At 42.8% G+C, this 26,905-nt stretch overlaps 1 protein-coding gene across 3 annotated transcripts; it reads right to left on the bottom strand.

Moving 5' to 3' along the window:
• Window positions 1–15,749: 15,749 nt before the first annotated feature.
• On the bottom strand, window positions 15,750–20,513 carry LOC123189524 (phosphatidylinositol/phosphatidylcholine transfer protein SFH3). Of its 3 annotated transcripts, none has more exons than XM_044601958.1 (15): window positions 20,369–20,513; window positions 19,515–19,582; window positions 19,010–19,289; window positions 18,824–18,923; window positions 18,450–18,716; window positions 18,292–18,369; window positions 18,083–18,184; window positions 17,936–17,985; window positions 17,738–17,831; window positions 17,531–17,629; window positions 17,308–17,418; window positions 16,852–16,957; window positions 16,421–16,767; window positions 16,215–16,289; window positions 15,750–16,032 (listed from the first exon to the last, which is right to left on the bottom strand). In XM_044601958.1, exons 2-15 carry the CDS (start codon window positions 19,558–19,560, stop codon window positions 16,015–16,017), a joined length of 1,773 nt encoding a protein of 590 aa, XP_044457893.1. In that variant the 5' UTR covers window positions 19,561–19,582; window positions 20,369–20,513; the 3' UTR covers window positions 15,750–16,014. The 3 variants fall into 3 exon arrangements, with proteins under 3 accessions (XP_044457893.1, XP_044457891.1, XP_044457892.1); XM_044601956.1 differs by having other exon boundaries at window positions 19,010–19,292; window positions 20,369–20,437; XM_044601957.1 differs by having other exon boundaries at window positions 19,010–19,292; window positions 20,274–20,375.
• Between the last annotated feature and the right edge of the window lie 6,392 nt (window positions 20,514–26,905).

The raw sequence follows: 26,905 nt of genomic DNA, 5'->3' as shown, positions 1-26,905 counted from the left end.
TTTCGTAGAGATAATCATAAAATGGTCTTTACCGGCACACGTAGAGGTGATCTATATATTGTTGATTTCACTAGAAAGGCTCAACCTAGAACTTTCCTAATTGCTAAATCTTCGAAAGGCTGGTTGTGGCATAGAAGGTTAGGTCATGTGGGCATGCGAAATCTTGATAAGCTTATTAAAGGTGATCATATCCTTTGAGTAAAAGATGTTATATTTGACAAGGATAGACTTTGTAGTGCTTGTCAAGCAGTAAAACAAGTTGGAGGAATTCACCCCGTGAAGAACATTATGACCACGAGAAGACCGCTCGAGCTACTTCGTATGGATCTCTTTGGTCCCAATGCCTACAAGAGTTTCGGTGGTAACTCATTTGGTCTAGTTATAGTTGATGATTTTTCAAGATTTACGTGGGTGTTCTTTCTTGATGATAAATCGCAGGTCCAAAAGATCTTCAAGAGCTTCGCTAGGAAGGCCCAAAATCAATTTGAAGTGAAAAACAAGAAGGTTCGTAGCGACAAAGGAACGGAGTTCAAGAACACAAATGTGGACACCTTTCTTGACGAAGAAGGGAATTCACACGAGTTCTCAGCTATGTACACGCCTCAACAAAATGGAGTTGTTGAGAGGAAGAATCGAACTCTTATTAAGATGGTGAGAATGATGCTTGATGAGTACAAGACTCCAAAACACTTTTGGGCGGAAGCGGTTGAGACAGCTTGTCATGCAACAAATCGCTTGTATCTTCACAAGCTACTCGGCAAGACGGCATACGAGCTTCTCACCGTAACAAACCCCAAGTTGGATACTTTCGAGTATTCATCTCAAAGTGCTACATTCTTGATAAGCATCATCGTTCTAAATTTGCTCCTAAATCTCACGAAGGTTTCCTACTTGGTTATGGTTCAAACTCTCACACTTACCGTGTCTACAACAATTTCACCCGAAAGGTTGAAGAGACGGTAGATGTGAAGTTTGATGAATCTAACGGCTTGTAAGTAGAGCAATTGCCAATTGATGTAGGAGATAAAGACCCTTCGGAAGCAATCCAAGACTTGTCTATTGGAAAGATTCGACCAAAGGAGGTGAAGGAGAGTACCTCGTCCGTCCAAGTGGAGGTTTCCACCTCACGACAAGGTGAACCAAGAGTCGACATGGAAGCATCCACGAGTGGGACACACCAAGATGAAGAAAATGAGGAAGTACACCAAGATGAACCTCATCAACCTCCTTCTCCACCAAGACAAGAGAACAACGACGCCAATAATGAAGAAGGCCAAGAAGAAGAACGAGATGATGAAGAAGATGCTCCACCCCGACCCAAACAAAAGCTCCCACGAGTTCGAGCAAGAGTCTCAAGAGATCATCCTGTCGAACAAATCTTCAATGATATTCAAACCGGGAGAATCACTCGCTTTAAAACTCGTTTGGCTAATTTTTGTGAACATTATTCATTCATCTCTAGTATTGAACCTATGAAGGTTGAAGAAGCATTGGAAGATCCAGATTGGATAAACGCCATGCATGAAGAGCTACACAACTTTGAGAGAAATCAAGTGTGGACATTGGCCGAGAAGCCCGACAACAACCACAACATCACTGGTACCAAATGGGTGTTTTGCAACAAGCAAGACGAAGATGGTCAAGTCGTCCGCAACAAAGCTCGTCTAGTCACCCAAGGCTACACTCAAGTCGAAGGTATGGACTACGGTGAGACATATGCCCCCGTTGCTATACTTGAGTCCATCCGCATATTACTTGCCTATGCTAATCACCATGATACCACTTTATACCAAATGGACATTAAAAGTGCTTTTCTAAATGGTGAAATTGAAGAGGAAGTTTATGTTAAACAACCTCCCGGCTTTGTCAATCCTAAGAAACCCGATCATGTTTACAAACTTCATAAAGCTGTTTATGGTCTTAAACAAGCTCCTAGAGCGTGGTATAAATGCTTAACCAAGTTCCTTATTGAGAAATGATTTGTGGTTGGAAAGATAGACTCTACTCTTTTTACTAAAAGGGTTAATGGTGAATTATTTTTATGCCAAATGTTTTGTTGATGATATCATATTTGGTTCAACTAACCCTCATTTTAGTGAGAAGTTTGGAAAGGTAATGTCGGAGAAGTTTGAGATGTCTATGATGAGTGAACTCAAGTTCTTTCTTGAGTTGCAAATCAAGCAAACTAAGGAAGGCACCTTTTTTTCTCAAACAAAGTATACCAAGGACTTATTCAAGAAGTTCAACATGCAAGAAAGCAAATGTATGCAAACTCCCATGCCAACTAGTGGACATCTTGATTTGACCAAGGACGACAAATCAGTTGACCAAAAGGTTTACCGCTCTATGATTGGATCTTTGTTATATCTATGTGCCTCCCGTCTTGATACGTCTCCAACGTATCTATAATTTTTGATTGTGCCATGCTATTATATTATCTGTTTTGGACGTTTATGGGCTTTATTAAACACTTTTATATTATTTTTGGGACTAACCTATTAACCTAGAGCCCAGTGACAGTTTATATTTTTTCCTTGTTTTAGAGTATGCAGAAAAGAAAAATGAAACGGATTCCAATTGACCTGAAACTTCACGGAACTTATTTTTGAAAGGAAAGCAACCCGGGAGACTTGGAGTCCACATAAGGGAAGCAACAAGGAAGCCACGAGGCAGGGGCATGCCCACCCCCTGGGCGCGCCCTCCACCCTCGTGGGCCCCTCGTGGCTCCCCTGATGTACTTCTTCCGCCTATATATCTCCATATACCCTATAACGATAGAGGAGCACAATAGATCGGGAGTTTCGCCGCCAGAAGCCTCCGTAGCCACCGAAAACCAATCTAGACCCGTTCCGGCACCCTGCCAGAGGGGGAATCCTTCTCCGGTGGCTATCTTCATCACCCCGACGCTCTCCATGACGAGGAGGGAGTAGTTCTCCCTTGGGGCTGAGGGTATGTACCAGTAGCTATGTGTTTGATCTCTCTCTCTCTCTCTCTCTCGTGTTCTTGAGGTGGTACGATCTTGATGTATCACGAGCTTTGCTATTATAGTTGGATCTTATGTTGTTTTCTCCCCCCTCTACTCTCTTGTAATGGATTGGGGTTTCCCTTTGAAGTTATCTTATCGGATTGAGTTTTTAAGGATTTGAGAACACTTGATGTATGTCTTGCGTGGGATACCCGTGGTGACAATGGGGTATTCTATTGATCCACTTGATGTATGTTTTGGTGATCAACTTGCGGGTTCCGCCCATGAACCTATGCATAGGGGTTGGCACACATTTTCGTCTTGAATCTCTGGTAGAAACTTTGGGGCACTCTTTGAGGTTCTATGTGTTGGTTGAATAGATGAATCTGAGAATGTGTGATGCATATCGTATAATCATACCCACGGATACTTGAGGTGACATTGGAGTATCTAGGTGACATTAGGGTTTTGGTTGATTTGTGTCTTAAGGTGTTATTCTAGTACGAACTCTAGGGCTGTTTGTGACACTTATAGGAATAGCCCAACAGATTGATTGGAAAGAATAACTTTGAGGTGGTTTCGTACCCTACCATAATCTCTTCGTTCGTTCTCCGCTATTAGTGACTTTGGAGTGACTCTTTGTTGCATGTTGAGGGATATTTATGTGATCCAATTATGTTATTATTGTTGAGGGAACTTGCACTAGTGAAAGTATGAACTCTAGGCCTTGTTTCAACGCATTGCAATACCGTTTACGCTCACTTTTATCATTAGTTACCTTGCTGTTTTTATATTTTCAGATTACAAAAACCTTTATCTACCATCCATATACCACTTGTATCACCATCTCTTCACCGAACTAGTGCACCTATACAATTTACCATTGTATTGGGTGTGTTGGGTACACAAGAGACTCTTTGTTATTTGGTTGCAGGGTTGTTTGAGAGAGACCATCTTCATCCTACGCCTCATATGGATTGATAAACCTTAGGTCATCCACTTGAGGGAAATTTGCTACTGTCCTACAAACCTCTGCACTTGGAGGCCCAACAACGTCTACAAGAAGAAGGTTGTGTAGTAGACATCATGTCCCGATATTATGCTAAGTGTGTGCATGTGTGCATGATATCAAGCGGCCCCTAAAGAATGTCACCTTAAGGCTGTGAAAAGGATAGTGAGATACTTAGTACATACACAGAATTTTGGCATTTGGTATCCTAGGAGGTCCTCTTTTGATCTTGTTGGCTATTCCGACTCGGACTATGCGGAGACAAGGTTGATAGGAAGTCCACTTTGGGTACTTGTCAATTCCTTGGTAGATCTCTTGTGTCTTAGTCTTCCAAGAAACAAAACTCGGTATCCTTATCCACCGCCGAAGCAGAATACATTGCCACCGGTTCATGTTGTGCTCAATTACTTTGGATGACCCAAACTCTTAAAGATTATGGGATCAATGTGAAACATTTTCCGTTGCTTTGTGACAATGAAAGTGCTATTAATATTGCTCACAATCCCGTGCAACATTCTCGAACTAAGCATATTGAAGTTCGTCATCATTTCATTCGAGATCATGTTGCTAAAGGGGACATTGATCTTAAGCATGTTCGTACCGATAAGCAATTGGCGGATATATTCACCAAACCGCTTGACGAGAAAGTCTTTTGCCGTTTGAGAGGTGAATTGAACATCATTGATGCTTCAAACTTGGAGTAGGAACTCCATTTGGATACATGCAAGGCATGAATCCATGACTAATCCTTGATATTTCTCTTATGATGATATTCATATGTCTTGGATATATTTGCACCCTTGCATGTTATCTAACCCTTGTAGGTACTTTGATGGATCTAAATCTATGAGATTGCAACTCACTCACATCTTGAGCAATCTCTACATCACCAAGTCTCTACACAATGGTGGTTGATGATGAGGAAGCATGAAATCCTTCAACATATCCTTTGACAAATTCTATATATCAAATTTCATTGGTATCAAGTTTCATGATTGTCATGTTGGATACACAAGTGCTCTTCCTTGCAAGACTAATCCATGTAGGTAGATGAACTCCAATTACAAGTGGTGCTCCCAACTCTTGATGAGCTACATCAACCTTGAGCAACCCACACAAGTTCAACTACATGACTAGGATCAACACCACCACCCAAGGTATGCCATTCCATCTTAGAAAAGCTTAACCTCAAATAATAGGTCAAAGCAACTCAACAAGATGAGAATACATCAAATGCTTAAACAAAAAATGGTAACCCCATTTTGAGCTTAAATGATGAGTATGACTTATGATCAAGTGTTCTCGCTTGACTCCTTAGTCAATATACTCTAACATAGGTGACTTTGTCACCGCCCAATTCTAGATGAAGTTCTCTAGTGTTTCCTTGAGTTTTTGCATTTGTCCTTTGCATATTCACTCCCTTTCCTTTATCAAAAAAACTTCATGTATATTTTTGTATCTATTTAGTTCTGCATTTTCTGCATCCAATTTATTGCAAATCCTTCAATAAATTCCTTGCAAATCTTTGTGAGATCTTATTTGCCTAGTGAGCTGAGGTGACAAGTGTTCTCTCTGTGTTGAACTCGGTCATACCGATCTGTTGCTTTTGGTCCGACCGAACCAATTCGGTACCATCGAAGCCTACAACTCGGTATCACCGATTTCACCGCAGAGAAGACAATTTGCCACTTGTTCCTACTCTTTTGTTCCAGCTCCACTCGATGATTCTTGTCCTCTACCAGCATCACAATCTATATGTTTCTTTGCTCTGTGACTCAAGGACCAAACATTTTGCCTCACACTCCAGAAGATCCCTTCTTGGAAACTGATGTCAAAGGGGGAGAGAGATCACATCAAAGCTTATTCTCCTCAAAGAGGGAGAGAGAATAAAAGGGGGAAGAGAGAAATCACATCAGAGGCCCCAGATGCTTGGTGTTCAAGAGGAGAGAAGTCACATGTCTTTAAGAGGGGAAAGACATGTCTATGTTATGTTTATGTTTATGATCTGTTTTTGCTCTGATTTTGTTTCCCTACGTTCTCCCATTATCCAATACAAGATTCAGGGGGATAAAGACTGCTAGGGAAGAAGATCTTCAAATTCATTGCATATCTTTACCTTTTGGGGACATGTCTACATCCAATAGAGTACTCAGTACTCACTCTCTACATGTCATCCCAATCTTGGTACTCTTGTGGTTCCTTTTGTTTGCTCTGGCTAGTAGATGTATCTGTGTTATCTAACCTTGTTTACTTAGGTTCATTCCTTCGTAAGCCAACTCAAGACCACAAGGTAAGTATATGCATCACACTCATGTACATGAGGATTTCTTGATGATGTACATACTGTTTGCAAGAAGGACTCATGATCATGTAGGTACATTTCCTATATTCACATCTTTTGCTCTGATGCATATAGCCAAGATACATGTAACACATTGCTTACTCTGTCATGCTTATGCATTCACATGCTCTTATATTCCATATTTACATGATTGCATACATATAGGGGGAGCCTATGCATGTTACATGTCTTTCCAAAGCTTTACTTGTTATTCTCTATATCTTTATCTAAAGCTTTGATGTATGTTGTCATCAATTACCAAAAAGGGGGAGATTGAAAGCACAAGTGCTCCCTGGGTGATTTTGGTAATTAATGTCAACATATCTCTTGTTGGACTAATGCTTTCATTTAGTATGTCTCAGATAAGTTCAACAATGGAGTGGCATGGACTAGAGGATATGAACCCCTTTGAGATGATAAGGACAAAGGACTGGCTCAATCTCAAAGCTTAGGACTCTACATCTTTCATTTTAGTGATCCAAGATCACATTGAGTCCATAGGAAAGCGAAAACTATTAAGAGGGGATGAGGTGGTGCTTAATGGCTTGCTTGCTCAAAGTGCTTAGTGATATGCTCCAAAGCCCTCAACCACTTTCTCACATCCACATTTGTCCCAAACCAAAAGTCGAACTCGGCCCCACTGAAAATTCCTATCCGGCGCCACCGAGTCCACTTGACATAGCCACTGCCAGAAACCCTAATCAATTCGGTCTCACCGATGGGATCTCGGTCACACCGAGATGGGCTTGAAAACTCTCTGTTGCCTATTGCATTAACCGAAATATGAAATCGGCCCCATCGAGTTTGCTTGGCTAACTCTCTGTTTAGCTTATTACCAAAATCGGTCCCACCGAGTTTGTGTAATCGGTCCAACCGAGATAAGGCTTTACCCTAACCCTTGCACATCGGTCCCACCAAGTTGATCATGCCAGTCCCACCGAAATGCCAAACGGTCACATTATGAACCTAATCGGTCCGACCGAGTTTTATACTTCGGTCCCACCGAGTTTGGTGATTTGTGTGTAACGGTTAGATTTTTGTGTGGAGGCTATATATATACCCATCTACCCACTCTTCATTCATGGAGAGAGCCATCAGAACATGCCTACACTTCCATCATACATTTTCTGAGAGAGAACCACCTACACTTGTGTTGAGGTCAAGATATTCCATTCCAACCACATAAATCTTGATATCTAGCCTTCCCCAAGTTGCTTTCCACTCAAATCATCTTTCTACCAAATCCAATCCTATGAGAGAGAGTTGAGAGTTAGGGAGACTATCATTTGAAGCACAAGAGCAAGGAGTTCATCATCAACACACCATCTATTACCTTTTGGAGAGTGGTGTCTCCTAGATTGGTTAGGTGTCACTTGGGAGCCTCTGTCAAGATTGTGGAGTTGAACCAAGGAGTTTGTACGGGCAAGGAGATCGCCTACTTCGTGAAGATCTACCCTAGTGAGGCAAGTCCCTCATGGGCGATGGCCATGGTGGGATAGACAAGGTTGCTTCTTCGTGGACCCTTCGTGGGTGGAGCCCTCCATGGACTCGCGCAACCGTTACCCTTCGTGGGTTGAAGTCTCCATCAACGTGGATGTACGATAGCACCACCTATCGGAACCACGCCAAAAATCTCCGTGTCTCCAATTGCGTTTGCACACTCCAATCCCATCCCTTTACATTCTTGCAACTTGCATGATTTACTTTCTGCTGCTCATATACTCTTATCATGCTTGCTTGATATGTATTGTGAATGTTTGAACTTGTGCTAAAACTCCACTTCAACTTAAATAATTTAAAAACTGCAAATTTTCTTGCCAAGAGTCTATTCACCCCCCTCTAGACACTTCTTCTCGATCCTTTCGTTTGTCATTCATACCGACCATGAAACGCTTAAATACCTTAAGGGTCAAACTAAGTTGAACAAGCGTCATGCTAAATGGAGTGAATTCATTGAGTCATTTCCTTATATCATCAAGTACATTAAAGGTAGGGAAAATGTTGTGGCGGACGCTCTTTTCCACATATGCATGCTTTTTACTCAACTTGAATTAGATGTCATTGGCTTTGAGCACATAAAATACTTGTATGAGCATGATCCTACTTTTTCTATTCCTTATGCCAAGTGTTTGATGCATACCTCTTGGGATCGCTATTATCAAAGGTGGTTATCTTATGAGAGCTAACAAACTATGCATCCCCGAGTCTTCTCTTCGTTTGTTGCTTTTGCAAGAATCTCATGGAGGAGGACTAATGGGACATTTTGGATGCGACAAGAATTTTGCTACGCTCTCCAAGAACTATTATTGGCCCATGATGTTTCGCGACATCAACCGCTTCACCAACCGATGCTCTACATGTCGCAAAGCTATGTCTAATGCTCAATCCCATGGTCTTTATATGCCTCTTCCAATTTTGTATAAACCATGGGAAGATATTAGCATGGATTTTGTGCTGGGTTTGCCTAGAACTAGAAATGGAATGGATTCCGTGTTTGTTGTTGTGGATAGATTCTCAAAAATGGCACATTTCATTCCTTGCAACAAGATAGACGATGCTTCACATGTTGCCAATCTCTTTTGTAGGGAAATACTTCGCCTACATGGAGTGCCAAAGACGATTGTCTCGGACCGCGACATCAAGTTCTTGAGTTACTTTTGGAAGACCCTATGCGCCAAGCTCGGAATCAAGATACTCTTCTCCACGGCTTACCATCCACAAACCGACAGCCAAACGGAGGTGACCAACCGCACACTCCCCGCTCTACTTCGCGTGCTAATCAAGAAGAACAACAAGGAGTGGAAGGAGTGTCTACCTATTGCCGAGTTCGCCTACAACCGCGCAAGACACTCAACTTCCGGCAAGTCCCCCTTCGAGGTCGTCTACGGATTCAACCCATTGTCCCCATTGGACATTCTTCCTCTACCACTACAAGAGCGCATCAATATGGATGCAAGTGCACGTGTGAACCATCTCAAGAAGGTGCATGAAGATACAAGGCTCACCATCAAGCGTCAAGTACAACGACTTGTGACCAAGCTCAACATCAACAACTACACCTTCGCAAGGACCGCTTCCCCAACGAACGCAAGTCCAAACTTCTACCACGAGCGGATGGACGCTTCAAGGTGCTTGCATGCTACAACAACAATGCTTACAAGATCGACCTCCCGCATGACAAGTACAACGTGAGTGACGTCTTCAACGTCAAGGATCTCTCGCCCTACCATGGTGATGAAGAATTTGATCCGAGGTCGGATCTTTCCCAAGGGAGAGGAGATGACGCGGAGCATCCCAAGGTCATCCCCATGGACCTACCTACGTCCCCTACGACACCACTTGGACCAATGACAAGAGCACGAGCAAAGGCTATTGAAGATAAGGTGAACTCATTCCTCTTTGAACTACCACTTTCTATGCATGATACATGGCTACTACCTCAAGCAGAAAACCCATGTGTGATTAGGTACTTGGAGGAAAGCCATGGATCAGCTACACCCAACGGACAAGACGGCGAGGACACCAAGCTCAATGGACAAGAAGAAGGACTGCTCGAAACTCCCAGTCACCGGACGACCGGCGAACCCCGGACTTCCGACGAACTCCAGGCACCGGACGACCGGCGCTACCACACCCGAGCCAAAACGCCGGACTTTCGAAGACCACCGAACGACCGACGCCCCAGACATCTGACCCCGACCGGACGTCCGACCCAAGCACATCCGAGCCGAATCTACGGACGCCCGACGAGCACCAGACGTCCGGACCCTCACGAGCCTCCGGACGACCGGTAACCACCGGATGTCCGACACCTGTGTGCTGATTTCATGTGGGCCGTAGCCCATGTACCCCTTCGACCTCTAAGACTATATATAGACCTCCTCCTCCTCTTTTCTAGGGTTAGCGTTGTGATAGCTCATATTAGAGATAGAGCCTCACTCATCCACATTAGATCTACTCCTTGAGAGAGACCGCAACCCCTCTACGGAGAAGATTCCCTTGGATTCAGGACCCCCTTTTGGGCGGCCCCATTAAGACCTCCTTTGGAGAAGAACCGGTTACCGTGTATCGTCCCTTGTTGGTCGTGGATCGTGTGAACTCTTTTGTGTTCGAGAATCTAGCATATGTGTGATCATTCTTGTTGGTTTTAGTGTTCCTCTCGTGTTTCCCCTCGTGTTCCCCCTCGTGTTTCCCCTCGTGTTCATCATGTTCATCGCGGGGTCCGCTCCTTTTGTGAAAGATAGGCCATCTAGGATCCCACCCTACATCAACATTGTTGTAAATATTGTCATTGTTTGTTTTAGATTTTATTTCCATTTTCTCTCTTCTTGAAATGTAATGCCAATGCACTAATTCATTATTCCTTAAAAACTTCATTATTTAATTTTTTTAATTCTTATTACATTTTTCTTTCCCCTTTAAGGGCAATAGCTAGCCACTAATCAGTCTTGTTAGCAAACTTCATTTTTGTGAAAATCCCGATGTTACATGCTTATACTTGCATATATTGAAAGTGTGCAATTTATGTGTAAATTGTGTGCAATTTTTGTTTTATTATTTTCTTCTTCTTAAAGGGTAATACCAATACCATTAATTCATTCTTCATTAGAAAGCTTTATCATTTGGATTTTTGTTTTAGTTTTTATATTACTTTCTTTCTTCTTTAAGGGTAATACATATACCACTAATTCATTGCTTTTTGATAAACTTCATTTTTGCAAAACAATCACTATTATATGCTTATTCTCGCATATTATTATAAAAAGGCATAATTTAAGCGTTAATTGTGTGCAAATTTTGTATTTTTTCTTCTTAGTTTCATTCCATTTTTCTTCTTCTTAAAGGTTAATACTAATGCCACTAATTTATTTTCTGAGAAAACTACATTAATTTGATTTGATTTTAGCTTTATTTTATTTTATATTTCTTTAAGGTTAATACCGATGCCACTAATTCATTTTTTCTTAGCAAAATTCCGTTTTGCCAAAATTTCACTATGATATAGTACTTATTCTTGCATATTATAACAAAATGCAATTTTTTTTGTAAATTATGTGCAACTTTTGTCATTATTTATTTTATGTTCTTTTTCTTTCTTCTTAATGGGTAATATCAAAGCCGGTAATTCAATTTTTCTTAGAAACTCCATTATTTTGGTGTTGATTTTTCTTATTTTGTTCTTTATTTTCATTCTTCTAAAAGGTTAGTACCAATCTCACTGATTCATTCCTCCTTATAAAACTTTGTTTGTATGAAAATTCCACTATTATATGCTTATTCTTTCATATTATAACAAAAATGCAATTTTTGTGTATTTTTTTTATTATTTTACTATTTTTCTTCTCGAAGGTTAATACTAATGCCACTAAGTCGTTTTTTCTTTGAAAACTTCATTATTTTGATTTTTAGAATTAGAGATGTCATGGCTCAAATACCAATACCATTAATTTATTCTTTTTTGGAAAACTTATATTTTGCAAAATAAAACTATTATACGTTCATTCTTGCATATTATGAAAAGTGCAATTTTTGTGTAAATTGTGTGAATATTTGTTATTTGTTTTAGTTTTCATTTCTTTTTCTTTTTTATTTATAGGTAATACTAATGCTACTAATCTATTCCTTTTTTAAAGAACTTCTTTTTTGCATAAGTTTCACTACATTACATGTTTATTCTTGTATATTATATATGTTCCACTAACCGTAACTCTGAATTTTTGACTGAACCTGAAGATTATCAATGTTGCTCTTAATTCCTAATGAATAGTCTATATTATCAGTGTTACTACATGAGGTTGAGCTTCTGTGTTTAGAATAAAAATTCGCAATGAATTCTGAATGTGTATAGCCACCATGGTCAGGATACAAAGCTAACTAGCCTACAACGCAGCCATCAAGAGCTACCTCATGAGGATGCGTACGTCTGCATGTCGAGCTGGTAACTAGCCTACAAGAAAAGTGACTGGAGTATTTGAGAAAAAAAAGTGACTTGCTCAAATATAATTTCCAGTCAATTTACATCTAGCCGGTCCCTTTCTTTTTTCTTTTTAGAAAAAATAATCTTGTAAGACTGTCTAAAAAGAAGTAATTTTAAAACTCTTTTATAAGACTTCTAAAATTTAAGTGTTGCGATAGACATATCTTAGTCGACGTCTCAACTCTTCTTAAAAGCTAAGGTATAGAAGGTGTATACTAGTTTTTTGCTTCGTTGATATCATGGAACGGGGCCACATGCCGTCCTATTTGTCTGTAACACAAGATGTACACACGATTATATACGTCTTCCACACTGGTCTTTCTTTCCGCCCATCCTCCTCGGCATGACTGATCTACCCTACCCCCGCAAGTCCGAGGTCTCCCACTCCTTTCGTCTGCAGCTTCGGAGATGGGAGGGGGCGAGGACCCCAAGGTTAAAAATAAATTTACTGTTTTATCTCCGTTCGGCAGTGGCGAGACGATGGTGTTGCCGTCGGCGTGGAATAAGGTCTCCTGCCCCACCATCGTTTCGGTGATGCTTCTTCTTATCGCCTGAAGGCATGTGGAATATGGTGTGTCCCTAGATCTGGTTCTTCAGGTTCGATGTTTTCTTCTATAGGGTTATCTCAGTCGAGTTGTTCTACGGAGCGGACAACATGGTTGTACATCGTGGTCCTCCGCCTCCAGTTCCGATCGATGGAGGTTGACCAGCCTTGACTTTGTCGGGGAGCGTGTGAGAGTAGTGGTCCCCGACTCCGTCTGTGGGAACCAAGGAGTTCTAGGTTCTCTAAGACGTTTTCTACTTGGGGAGGTAATTTTTCTATGCAGATTGCTCTGGTCGGTGTCTTCTTGTCTACATTGATGGCTTCCTAGCTATTGCTTCTAGAAGCTCTTGGGTGTAAACAAGTTTACTCCACTGAGGCGTAGGCCCAGAGACGGCAACGACTTGCCCACTACGGAACATCGCTGGTAATTGACATACCCATATAAGTCGTTTTGTTTCAAATTGATAGTTTTTTTCTTTCATGAATTTGGCCATCTCATGGAGAATGAAGTGATTGTGCCTAGGTTTCAATTTATATGGACAACCGCCTTCTTAAATCTTGAATATGGCCATACATTATTGCCCCCTCTCAATTTTCTTCCTAGGTCCGCCCCTGCGCTGGATGCAGGATAAAGAAGACTCCAACATCCCAATAAGGCGTGGATTGTTTCTCCGCGGAAATGACGAGGATCGGGGAGGAAAGCCCGTGGTGGGGCAGCGACCAAATGCGCCGTGGGCTTTCCCCAGGCTGACTTGCCCCATGGGTTGCACGCCCTGGTTTTCGACGGGGATCCGGGAGGGATACCTGACAACCAAACGAGCCCTAATTTGGATTTATTTTCCAATTTCTTTTTTTGCGGGGTTAAAAGGATTTGATTGCTCAACTATTGGAATATTCGTTCCTACATAGCAGAGGAACGTCTGCAGGTCTAGAGCGCAACCAAACTGCAGTTCGGCCCTCCGATCGTCCGAAAGCAGCAAGTGTGTGGCTAACAACGTTCTGATTCCTACTTACATGAGCAATAGAGATATCCCTTTCACCAAAGAGCCTCTTAATATCCCGAACTATCATTCTATGTGGCGATCTGTCAAGGGTAGGCGACTTGATCAACTTGACTGCATCCATGCAGTCCATCTCGATGTCTACCGGGCGAGTAGACCATTGTAGAGCAAAGCTTAATCCCTCCTGACATGCCAACAACTCAGCCTGGAGCGGTCCAGAACAATGCAAGATAGAACGACAAGCGGAGAAGATAATGTTGCCATCATTATCACGTAGGATCATACCGACTCCTGCTAATCCACCATCGGTATCAACGAACGACCCGTCAACATTCAGCTTCACGCGACCGGCCGGCGGGGCAGACCACTGGACTGTGTGGCTGCATGTTGTGTTGCTGTATTTATCATTGTAGAACTATACCCAATAGGCGGCAGCACCATCTTCCCTTTGATGATGTCAGTGGTTAGAAAATGATTGATGCATCGAAGAGATTCAGCATAGCTAATTAGAAATCTGCAGGAAGCTTCAATTGGAGGTGGTAGCTTATGGTGTACTATTTCATTACGTACATACCAACTCCTCCACAACACCATCAACACATGCATGCGATCATCTTCATTTAGCTTACACAGAAGATCAAAAAGCCACTCAGGGCCTGTATTCCTCACTGAAGCTAAGTCCGGCAATAGCCATTTTTCCTGTATGGCGTTTCACAAAGCAACAGCCAATAGGCATCTACAGAATGTGTGGAACGTGTCCTCCGGTTCCATCGCACACAGCGGACAAAGGTTAGACACCTCAAGTTTCCGTGATTTTTTATTCACCCAAGTTGCCAGTGAATTTGTGACCAAACGCCATGCAAAGATACGCACCTTTGGTGGAGCAGGGCACCTTCATATAAGTGCCCAGACGGCACGTCGCCCGTCCGGTGCCCTACTCGATGCGACTGTAGTCTGACGGTGAATCTCATCATATGATAGATGATAAGCACTCCGGACTGTGAACAATCCAGAACGCTCAGGCGCCCAAGCGATAATATCTCTGTCCAACCGTGGCACCACCTTGATCTTCATAATTTCCATGACATCTACTGACATGAAATGTTGATAGTAGTTGGATGTTCCAATTTCCTCGGTCGTCCAGGAGCTCGCTAACACGCCGAAGACGGCAGCGCCCCTGGGGTGATATTGGCAACCTCACAAGTGGATGTGGTATCCACTGGTCACGCCAAATACGTACAGAAGCACCATCACCAATTTCTACAAAAGTGTATTTGTAAGGGTTTGTACTACTTGATATATGGCCTCTGGACTTTTCGCAAATAAAATTATACACAAGACTACTAGCGTTGCTTACAGTTTTCTAAATAGAACTCTTCAATTCATCGGGTATGCTTATGCTACGTTTGAATCAAGACACAGAAAACAGCGGACTACAGGCTACCAAAACCTATCAGCAAGAAAGATAGAGGCGGCGGACAAATAAGAGAGGAGAAGAAATAGAACTCACATCAATAGCTGATGATTTTGTCTTCCAGAGATCAACTATTGTTCTTTCATAGTTTCATGAGCGGGGAGCCTCTTTATGTTGACACCGACGCAAGTACTGCAAGATGCAAACCTACTAGCCTTTCTAAGGGAATGCAAATGAATGGAATCATGGCACCACTATTGGCATCAAGTCCACGCACTCACTTTAGCATAACACTTTCACTTCCTCGATGCCGTCCCACATGCCGTTTTATGCTGTGAAAGATGAAGGTAACACTTCCACTTCCTCGATATCGTCCCACATGCCGTTTTATGCCCAAACAAAATAGCATAGAAACCACTAGTTTGGGGAGACCAAACGAAGGTACAAGCACAGAGTTGATCAATTAAAGAGAAATACATAGATTAAGAACAAGCAAAATAAAGTCAATGCATAATGTATTTCCATCCACCATTGACAGCAACAAGAAAAGGATTGGCACCACGTCCACATAGTCACAATGTATGCCAAGGCATAATGTATGTCATGGTTGAGAAGCTCCGACCAATGAAATATAGCAACACAGGAAAAATAACAAAAGAACATTATATGTTACACTTAGAATCACTTTTTGCTGACAAAAAAACCAGCTCACTCTCATCAAGCCAAAGCCTCTTGCGGACACATCACATTCCGTTCTTCGCATCTACCAGTGAAACAAGCGCTGCACAATACCGAAAGGCAGTATTAACTTCAACACATTAATATCAATTTTTTAGTGAGATTCATACATTTTTATAAAAAGATTGACCACAATTGAGAAGTTCCGTCAGCTAGTAATGGTCAAAACTCAAAACTACGGTCAAGAAGGATGTATTTTTGTTTTGCCATGCGTTTTTTGGTTACCTTGGCTTTCTTCTTCTTTTTCTTTTCAATGTATTCCATGATCTCCCGTTGCCGCTCAAGAGTTTCCTGCAAAGCCTGCATAAACACATGAAAGCATGTTTTAAGGAAAAGTAACACATGATGGTAATGGAATTAACATGACAACATAGAAGCCTCGGTATTGTGCACTAGGAAATTGCTTTTCACCAAGGTGGAAAAGACATTACCTTGTTGGTCCGTGCAAGTTCCTCTTCCAATGCAGCGACACGGCTGGTTGCCGCCTTCAGCAGCTCCTCCTTATCCGCCGGCATTTCTGCTTGCTTTGCAAGGAGTGCAATGATCTTCTCCTCAAGATCAGCAAAGCGCTTTGCGGAGACAGTGTAATCGGCCTCGGCTGACAACTTGGATTGCTGCTGCGCCTGAGTTTTCGGTGTGCCTTGGGCTCCTATGGCAGCACCAATTACCTTCCTGGGCATGTTACGGCTCAGACGGAGCATCGTCGCAATGCTCATCACAAGGGCCATGATGCCGCCCATCATTGGTGGATTGGATGCATTAGAGACGTTTGCCACAGCTGGTGAAGAGGGTCAGTATGTCAGTGGAATGGTACACGGAGTGCTGTGTCAAAAGATTTTCAGGGTGGAGAGGTGGTATTAACCTTTAGTGAGGGCAATATTATCATCTGTTAACCCATGGCTCTTGCATATGGCATCTATGGCCTTCTCAACCATTGGAACATCACAGGAATATGGTGATCCTGGGTTCTGACATTTTTTTATAACAATTGTAAGTGAAATTTGAGTATGTGTATCATATGCGATAAATTTATCTGAGTATTAAGTCTAGAACCAGTTTGTGCCTTAATCTCCCTATTATATAACTAACATATCAGCAACAAGTCAACTGTTAGTAAATATGATTTGAGAAAACTGGAATAAGTAACATAATTTTCCTTGAGAGATGGAACTAGAGCAGCCACCTAAGTTTGAATATTGAGCCTAGAGAATTATACTTCTTGTTTAATTCACGAGAGATGAGGGACTTTATTATTTGCATGGTTTGACACTAACTAAATAACTGATAGTTCTCAAATCAGTGAAGAAACATGACTTACAGGAAACAATGCAGGAAGAAGCTCCTCATGAACAGGCGACAGTTGAGGATGCTCAATTTGGGCACGTGCGGGGTTCCTCCATTCATCTTGTCCGTTCAAAGGATCTTGCTTCTTCATTTTACAAAAATCAAAATCTGATGGATAAATACTACTATTTCCGAATGCATTGACAAATATGTTAATGTGACTATGTCTTTGTGAAAGAATATCTTTTTCTCACTACCTTCGTGTAAACGGTGCTATCTGCACAAATCATTTTCTCCCCGGCATCAAGAGATTCCAGATTGAGCTTTCCACACCTCCCGGCACCACTATGAACCATCTTCACATCAAAGTATTTAGAAAACATGAAGTTAGTTCCTTGTCCTTTGTAATTTGATGCTCTATTATAGGATAACATGTGAGGCCAAAGGATCAGATTGGAGTTTACCTTCATGACTTCAGGATTCTTCCATGGTCCTTTGTCAGCCTTCATGCAGCCACCTTGGCACTGGCAGGTTCCACCAAAAAACTCTGGCAGCTCACTGAATAACAGAAATATATGCGCAATTATTGTACCATTATAAGTAGCTTATGAGTTTAATAATGTTGATAAACCATAAATACAAATTAGAGATTTACTTCTCACCTGGCATCGATCACCTCGAGAAGCTTACTCTGGTACTTGTTACCCAATACCTAAACAAATGCACAGTTCAGGAAACAGTCCTTTAACTGAACACAAGATAAATAGAATCATAGCTAGAGAACAAAATTAACAGAGACAGAAACTTGCATGAATCTTTGCGGTGGTCTTTGGGTCAAGGAAGCTCTTAATTGTGCTCCAGAGAAGTCGGAACCCTTGGCCTGCATTAATGATGAACATCCGGCACAGCGTCTGGTACAAGAAATGTATAACCGACGCAATGAGCACTTGCTAGACAAAATCCAGCACAAACTAGTCACGTAAGCGTGATGAATTGTCTGTCATCCGTTTTGGATTACCTCTGGGTAGTTATCACCATCAATCTTCTGAAGCTGACCGATGAGATCCCTTGCAGCTTTGCTAAATTGTTTCATCCCCTGAAAATGTGATTCATCTCAATAAGCTATAGTGAAACTGCAACAGTCGGACTAATCCATGAACTTGTTTAGATACGTACGACTCCTTGCACATCAAGGATGGTAGTGCTCTGATCAATGTGGCGCTTGGCAGCTACTGAGCAAGCTGGAAACTTATCAGCAAAGTTCTTCTCAAACTCCTTGACATGGTTCTTGACGAAACGTTCCATTGTGGTAACCTGCATCAGCTTAGTGACATCGATCTGTCCGAGCCGTTCAATGTAGACGGGCCTTCCTTCCTTGTCCACTCCATGGTAGCCTTGAGGGTAGCATTCTGCGACCTTATCAGCTTCTTCGAATTCAAAACCCTGACAAGAGATTTAGGATAAAAAATGTGATATTTGTATCCTTCAGTCCAAATGGGATTAATTAAAACAGAGTTTAATATCACAAACTATATAGTAGCTATAATTACCTCAAGAAGGGTATCTGTGCCGAACTCCTTTCTCCACTGCAGCATATCAGACCACATTTGCTTTGCCTTCTCAACATCAAACTTTCTTGCCTTTAAAAACCTACACCATCACAACATTCAGTAATGCTGTTCAAAATGAAAAGTGCAGTTATGTAACATGGTGTGCCATTATATCGGATAAAATACCTAAGCATCATGTGGTAGTCATCGTGCTGCGACGGTAGAAGCTCTTCGAGCACAAGAAGCTGACGGAAGGCATCAACAGCCTGCACCTCCTCAGGGTCGCGCTCGTCCTCAATTGAAATGGACATCACCTTGCTGCTCCTCCTCCCCTTCTTCATGGAATGCCTCAGTTTTTGTGAGGCGTTCATCGCCTTTTTCTTCAGTGACACAATCATTGCTTTCTTTTCATCTTCTGAGTATTCCACATTGGATTTCCTCTTCTCTTCATAATGTGTATCTAAGGCTGCTAGCAGTCATATACATTAGTTGATTCTGTGTAGTTTCATAGAATAAATTCGGTTTTGAAGAATCATGTTGCTTTTCCATGACCGAGAGTAGAAAGCATAAACTAATATGCCACAAGAAATAATAAGAGGGCATACGCTAAGAACAGATAAATTATTATCATGTTATAATATTGCACTTTATTCAACATGAAAATGCTTATAACAGTGATGTGTATTCTCACCAGAGCTTAGATGGTGCTCGGGAGGTCCTGACAGGACTTCTGCCATGTCTGGTGTGCCCTATCTGGACCTGATCAGATATGATAGCTTTGGTTAAATATTTATGCACAATAATAGTCGCAGGACAGAGGCTAAGTCGGTACACATAACAAAAAGTATGGAATCTGCTGCCTGATGCAATGTCAAATAAAACAAAAATCATTAACTAGAATGTTCCCCAATGTTAACTAGAATGTGTTGTGCGATAAAAATAATAATTAATCCGTGTCCCTGCTTCTCCTTAAACGGCAATGCCACCATGCTCTTTAAAATGGTAATAAATGGAGAACATAATTAAGGTTGCTATAGGCATCCATGTGAACAGTGTCCTCTAGCTGTTACAAGGACCCAATCAAAACAAACACTAATAAGGATGAGCCACCTTCATCTGACAAAAAATCCCCAAATTTCAAAAATTCATGCATGAAAATGATTTCAAGTCACCACCTGGCCTGATATTTGCAGAACTCTTTGTGGGGTCTGAAAAGAAAATTAAAAGTGGGGAAGCAGATGACGTGATCCCAAATACAGACACGCACACACAAATTTTCGGCAAACGCATGAGACGGTTCTAATCAGAAGCATAAACGCAGGAATACTAAAGGCACAGAAATCCAAACCAAACTACAGGTACATTTATCGTCAATTCCACCCTTCAAACCACTACCTAGCAAATATTACAGACTGCGGCAACACTCGGATGCAATCTGATCGCCACATACCAAAGAGGGAGAGAAAGAAACGAAGAACCGGAGCAGAAGAACAAGTTCCTAATTGATTTCCGCTCGAAAGGATGACAGAACACGGGCAGGCTTACCTCCGGGCGGGAGGCTGCAGGAGGAGAGGGGATGGGAGGGGAGGAAGATGGAGAGGGCGAATGGAGGGGAAGGGGGAGGGCGTTAAGAATAGGCTTTGGTGGGTGGTGGCGGGAACTCGCCGCGAGGGGCGCACGCCAATTAGGAGAGGGCCGCACGATGACAGTAGGAGGGAGCCGGCGACGGGTGGTGTTGACGAAGGACGGGGCATGATCAGTCTGTCAAATCCAAAAAAATAAATTATGTTTTTTACTTCTCCGCTCTGGAGTCCTGTAATTAGAAGTAGTACGCTCTAAAAAACGAGAGGACATGGCGTAAGCCTCAATTACTTCTTTCATAAAAAAAATTGAGAGAAACTTTCGATCTATTTTGTAAGGGAAACGTTTGAAATCGGCGGACCAGCTGAAGCTTCGGCCGGTCGCGCCGCTCACTCGTGTAGCCGCCTCTTTTCTTTACTTCTCCCCACGCACCGCCCCACGCCTAGTGTCTGCCTTATCCCTTCGCCCCTGAGCTCCATTACTCATTCCCCATCCCCATCTGCACAAACGCCTGCTCCTCTCCTTGCAAAATCCCCTCTCCTCTCCTGATCTCCAATGCAATTAAATCCCCCTCTCCACTAGCTGCAAATCACATCGGTCTGAAGGAAGGGGCACAGAGGTGCTGCTATGCGAGTCGGGGCGAGCAGGCGACCGTGGAGATTATGGAGACGGCATCCAGCGAGCTACAACAGGTAGCCGGCGAGGTTGGCGATGGTCAGCGATGGCGCTGGGAACGGCCGAGCTGCAACCGCAAGCTAGCGAGCTACCACCGGCTGGTGTGGATGCTACAACCGCTGAGGTAGGAGCTACAACCACGCCCGGTTTTTGCTGGAACTGGTGATCGCGGCGAGCTGCAGGGTGACCACGACGGGGGAGTGCTACAACCATGACCAGGTTTGCTGGAACCGACGGAGTGTTTTGCTGGAACCAACATCCAAAAATGCTTCCACCAGAACTCGTTCTTTTTGTACCAGCGATTTTTTGCTACAACCACAGTTTTGTTTTGCTGGAACCAGCATACAAAAATGCTTCCACCTGAATTCGTTCTATTTTACCAGCAATTTTTTTGCTTTTTTATGCTACAACCACAATTTTGTTTTGCTGGAACCAGCATCCAGAAATGCTTGCATCAGAGTTTAATTCTTTCTGTAACAGCGACTTTTGCTACAACCATAGCTTCAATTTGCTGGAAGCAGGTTTTCAAAAGATTCAATAGGGGCGGCGACACAGAGCTGCTATTTGACAACTTTTTTCGGTGCGAGCATCCACGGCGAGCATCAGTGGCGAGCATGGCGGCAGCTGTCGACGGCGACAAACGGGGGAGGGCGGCCGCGCGCTGCGTGAGGCGGCGATAGTTGGCGGCCGCCATGTCTAGGGTATTTCTTCAGATCTGGAATGCGAGGGGTGAGAAGGAAGAAAGCGACCTGGATGGATGAAGATCCAACGGCTCTTGGTGGGCCAATCGGGCGGCTGGGGCGCGACCGGCCGAAACTTTGGGCCGGCGCGCCGGTGCCTATCATTCGCCATTTTTTAAACCTAATTTCAATGATACATTACAAAGAAAATTGTAGGTAACAAAAGTTACAAACAAGTTCATGAACCACCTAGTGATGACAATAGACACTTCAGCAAGTGGTCGTTATTGCCCCTCCCTCACCGGAGCCGGACAAATTTTGGTATAGTAGACAGTCGAGAAGTCGTCGTGCTAAGCCCCCACGGAACCAGCCACCAGAGCAACGACCATCGTTGATGAAGAAAGTCGTAGATCGGAATGATCAAACCTGTAAACACTCAAACGAAAATGGATGAATACCAGATCCAAACAGATCTACCAAACGCTGACACCGGCCCAGTCATACGAGATCTGTGATACGTCTCAAACGTATAGATTCATCCTATATTTACATCATTTATTTATGTTTTTAGCACAATTTTTATTTGGACTAACCTATTAATCCATTGACAGAGACTGAAGGAAATATGCCCTAGAGGCAATAATAAAGTTATTATTTATTTCCTTATATCATGATAAATTTTTATTATTCATGCTAGAATTGTATTAACCGGAAACATAATACATGTGTGAATACATAGACAAACAGAGTGTCACTAGTATGCCTCTACTTGACTAGCTCGTTAATCAAAGATGGTTATGTTTCCTAACCATGGACAAAGAGTTGTTATTTGATTAATGGGATCACATCATTAGGTGAATGATCTGATTGACATGACCCATTCCATTAGCTTAGCACCCAATCGTTTAGTATGTTGCTATTGCTTTCTTCATGACTTATACATGTTCCTATGACTATGAGATTATGCAACTCCCGTTTGCCGGAGGAACACTTTGTGTGCTACCAAACGTCACAACGTAAATGGGTGATTATAAAGGTGCTCTACAGGTGTCTCCAAAGGTACATGTTGGGTTGGCGTATTTCGAGATTAGGATTTGTCACTCCGATTGTCGGAGAGGTATCTCTGGGCCCTCTCGGTAATGCACATCACATAAGCCTTGCAAGCATTGCAACTAATGAGTTAGTTGCGAGATGATGTATTACGGAACGAGTAAAGAGACTTGCCGGTAACGAGATTGAACTAGGTATTGAGATACCGACGATCGAATCTCGGGCAAGTAACATACCGATGACAAAGGGAACAACGTATGTTGTTATGCGGTCTGACCGATAAAGATCTTCGTAGAATATGTAGGAGCCAATATGAGCATGCAGGTTCCGCTATTGGTTATTGACCGGAGACGTGTCTCGGTCATGTCTACATTGTTCTCGAACCCGTAGGGTCCGCACGCTTAAGGTTTCGATGACAGTTATATTATGAGTTTATGAGTTTTGATGTACCGAAGTTAGTTCAGAGTCCCGGATGTGATCACGGACATGACGAGGAGTCTCGAAATGGTCGAGACATAAAGATTGATATATTGGACGGCTATATTCGGACACCGGAAGTGTTCCGGGTGATTTTGGAGAAAACCGGAGAGCCGGAGGGTTACCGGAACCCCCGGGAGAAGTAATGGGCCATATGGGCCTTAGTGGAGAGAGAGAGGGGCTGCCAGAGGTGGGCCGCGCGCCTCCTCCCCCCTGGTCCGAATTGGACTAGGAAGGGGGGGCGGCGCCCCCTTTCCCTCTCCCTCCCCACTTCTTTCCCCCTCCTAGCAGGAGTCCTACTCCTACTAGGAGGAGGACTCCTCTTGGCGCGCCTATAGGGGCCGACCGGCCTCCTCCCCTTGCTCCTTGATATACGGGGGCAGGGGGGCACCCCTAAACACACAAGTTGATCTTTGTGATCGTTCCTTAGCCGTGTGCGGTGCCCCCTCCACCATATTCCACCTCGGTCATATTGTAGCGGTGCTTAGGCAAAGCCCTGCGACGGTAGTACATCAAGATCGTCACCACGCTGTCGTGCTGACGGAACTCTTCCCCGACGCTTTGCTGGATCGGAGCCCGGGGATCGTCATCGAGCTGAATGTGTGCTAGAACTCGGAGGTGCCGTAGTTTCGGTGCTTGATCGGTCGGGCCGTGGAGACGTACGACTACATCAACTAAACGCTTCCGTTGTCGATCTACAAGGGTACGTAGATCACACTCTCCCCTCTCGTTGCTATGCATCACCATGATCTTGCGTGTGCGTAGGAATTTTTTTGAAATTACTACGTTCCCCAACAGTGGCATCCGAGCCTAGGTTTTATATGTTGATGTTATATGCACGAGTAGAACACAAGTGAGTTGTGGTCGATATAAGTCATACTGCTTACCAACATGTCATACTTTGGTTCGGCGGTATTGTTGGACGAAGCGGCCCGGACCGACATTACGCGTACGCTTACGCGAGACCGGTTCTCCCGACGTGCTTTGCACATAGGTGGCTTGCGGGTGACAGTTTCTCCAACTTTAGTTGAACCGAGTGTGGCTACGCCCGGTCCTTGCGAAGGTTAAAACAACACCAACTTGACAAACTATCGTTGTGGTTTTGATGCGTAGGTAAGATTGGTTCTTGCTTAAGCCCGTAGCAGCCACGTAAAACTTGAAACAACAAAGTAGAGGACGTCTAACTTGTTTTTGCAGGGCATGTTGTGATGTGATATGGTCAAGACATGATGCTAAATTTTATTGTATGAGATGATCATGTTTTGTAACCGAGTTATCGGCAACTGGCAGGAGCCATATGGTTGTCGCTTTATTGTATGCAATGCAATCGCGCTGTAATGCTTTACTTTATCACTAAGCGGTAGCGATAGTCGTGGAAGCATAAGATTGGCGAGACGACAACGATGCTACGATGGAGATCAAGGTGTCGCGCCGGTGACGATGGTGATCATGACGGTGCTTCGAAGATGGAGATCACAAGCACAAGATGATGGTGGCCATATCATATCACTTATATTGATTGCATGTGATGTTTATCTTTTATGCATCTTATCTTGCTTTGATTGACGGTAGCATTATAAGATGATCTCTCACTAATTATCAAGAAGTGTTCTCCCTGAGTATGCACCGTTGCGAAAGTTCTTCGTGCTGAGACACCACGTGATGATCGGGTGTGATAGGCTCTACGTTCAAATACAACGGGTGCAAAACAGTTGCACACGCAGAATACTCAGGTTATACTTGACGAGCCAAGCATATACAGATATGGCCTCGGAACACGGAGACCGAAAGGTCGAGCGTGAATCATATAGCAGATATGATCAACATAGCGATGTTCACCAATGAAACTACTCCATCTCACGTGATGATCGGACATGGTTTAGTTGATTTGGATCACGTAATCACTTAGAGGATTAGAGGGATGTCTATCTAAGTGGGAGTTCTTAAGTAATATGATTAATTGAACTTAAATTTATCATGAACTTAGTCCTGGTAGTATTTTGCAAATTATGTTGTAGATCAATAGCTCGCGTTGTTGCTTCCCTGTGTTTATTTTGATATGTTCCTAGAGAAAATTGTGTTGAAAGATGTTAGTAGCAATGATGCGGATTGGATCCGTGATCTGAGGTTTATCCTCATTGCTGCACAGAAGAATTATGTCCTTGATGCACCGCTAGGTGACGGACCTATTGCAGGAGCAGATGCAGACGTTATGAACGTTTGGCTAGCTCAATATGATGACTACTTGATAGTTTAGTGCACCATGCTTAATGGCTTAGAATCGGGACTTCAAAGACGTTTTGAACGTCATGGAGCATATGAGATGTTCCAGGAGTTGAAGTTAATATTTCAAGCAAATACCCGAGTTGAGAGATATGAAGTCTCCAACAAGTTCTATAGCTAAAAGATGGAGGAGAATCGCTCAACTAGTGAGCATGTGCTCAGATTGTCTGAGTACTACAATCGCTTGAATCAAGTGGGAGTTAATCTTCCAGATAAGATAGTGATTGACAGAATTCTCTAGTCACCATCACCAAGTTAGTAGAACTTCGTGATGAACTATGATATGCAAGGGATAACGGAAACGATTCCCAAGCTCTTCGTAATGCGGAAATTGACGAAGGTAGAAATCGAGAAAAACATCAAGTGTTGATGGTAGACAAGACCACTAGTTTCAAGAAAAGGGCAGAGGGAAGAAGGGGAACTTCAAGAAGAACAGCAAGCAAGTTGCTGCTCAAGTGAAGAAGCCCAAGTCTGGTCCTAAGCCTGAGACTAAGTGTTTCTACTGCAAAGGGACTGGTCACTGGAAGCGGAACTACCCCAAGTGATTGGCAGATAAGAAGGATGGCAAAGTGAACATAAGTATATTTGATATACATGTTATTGATGTGTACTTTACTAGTGTTTATAGCAACCCCTCAGTATTTGATACTAGTTCAGTTGCTAAGATTAGTAACTCGAAACGGGAGTTGCAGAATAAACAGAGACTAGTTAAGGGTGAAGTGATGATGTGTGTTGGAAGTGGTTCCAAGATTGATATGATCATCATCGCAGACTCCCTATACTTTCGAGATTAGTGTTGAACCTAAATAAGTGTTATTTGGTGTTTGCGTTGAGCATGAATATGATTTGATCATGTTTATTGCAATACGGTTATTCATTTAAGTTAGAGAACAATTGTTGTTCTGTTTACATGAATAAAACCTTCTATGGTCATACACACCAACGAAAATGGTTTGTTGGATCTCGATTGTAGTGATACACATATTCATAATATTGAAGCCAAAAGATGCAAAGTTAATAATGATAGTGCAACTTATTTGTAGCACTGCCGTTTAGGTCATATTGGTGTAAAGCGCATGAAGAAACTCCATGCTGATGGGATTTTGGAATCACTTGATTATGAATCACTTGATGCTTGCGAACCATGCCTCATGGGCAAGATGACTAAGACTCCGTTCTCCGGAGCGAGCAACTGACTTATTGGAAATAATACATACTGATGTATGCGGTCCGATGAGTGTTAAAGCTCACGACAAGTATCGTTATTTTTTGAACTTCACAGATGATTTGAGCAGATATGGGTATATCTACTTGATGAGACATAAGTCTGAAACAT

Source organism: Triticum aestivum, chromosome 2A (genome assembly GCF_018294505.1).
Source record: "Triticum aestivum cultivar Chinese Spring chromosome 2A, IWGSC CS RefSeq v2.1, whole genome shotgun sequence".
Lineage (NCBI taxonomy): Eukaryota > Viridiplantae > Streptophyta > Magnoliopsida > Poales > Poaceae > Triticum > Triticum aestivum.
Note: the sequence above shows the minus strand (reverse complement) of the source record. Positions and strands in the feature narration are given on the sequence as shown.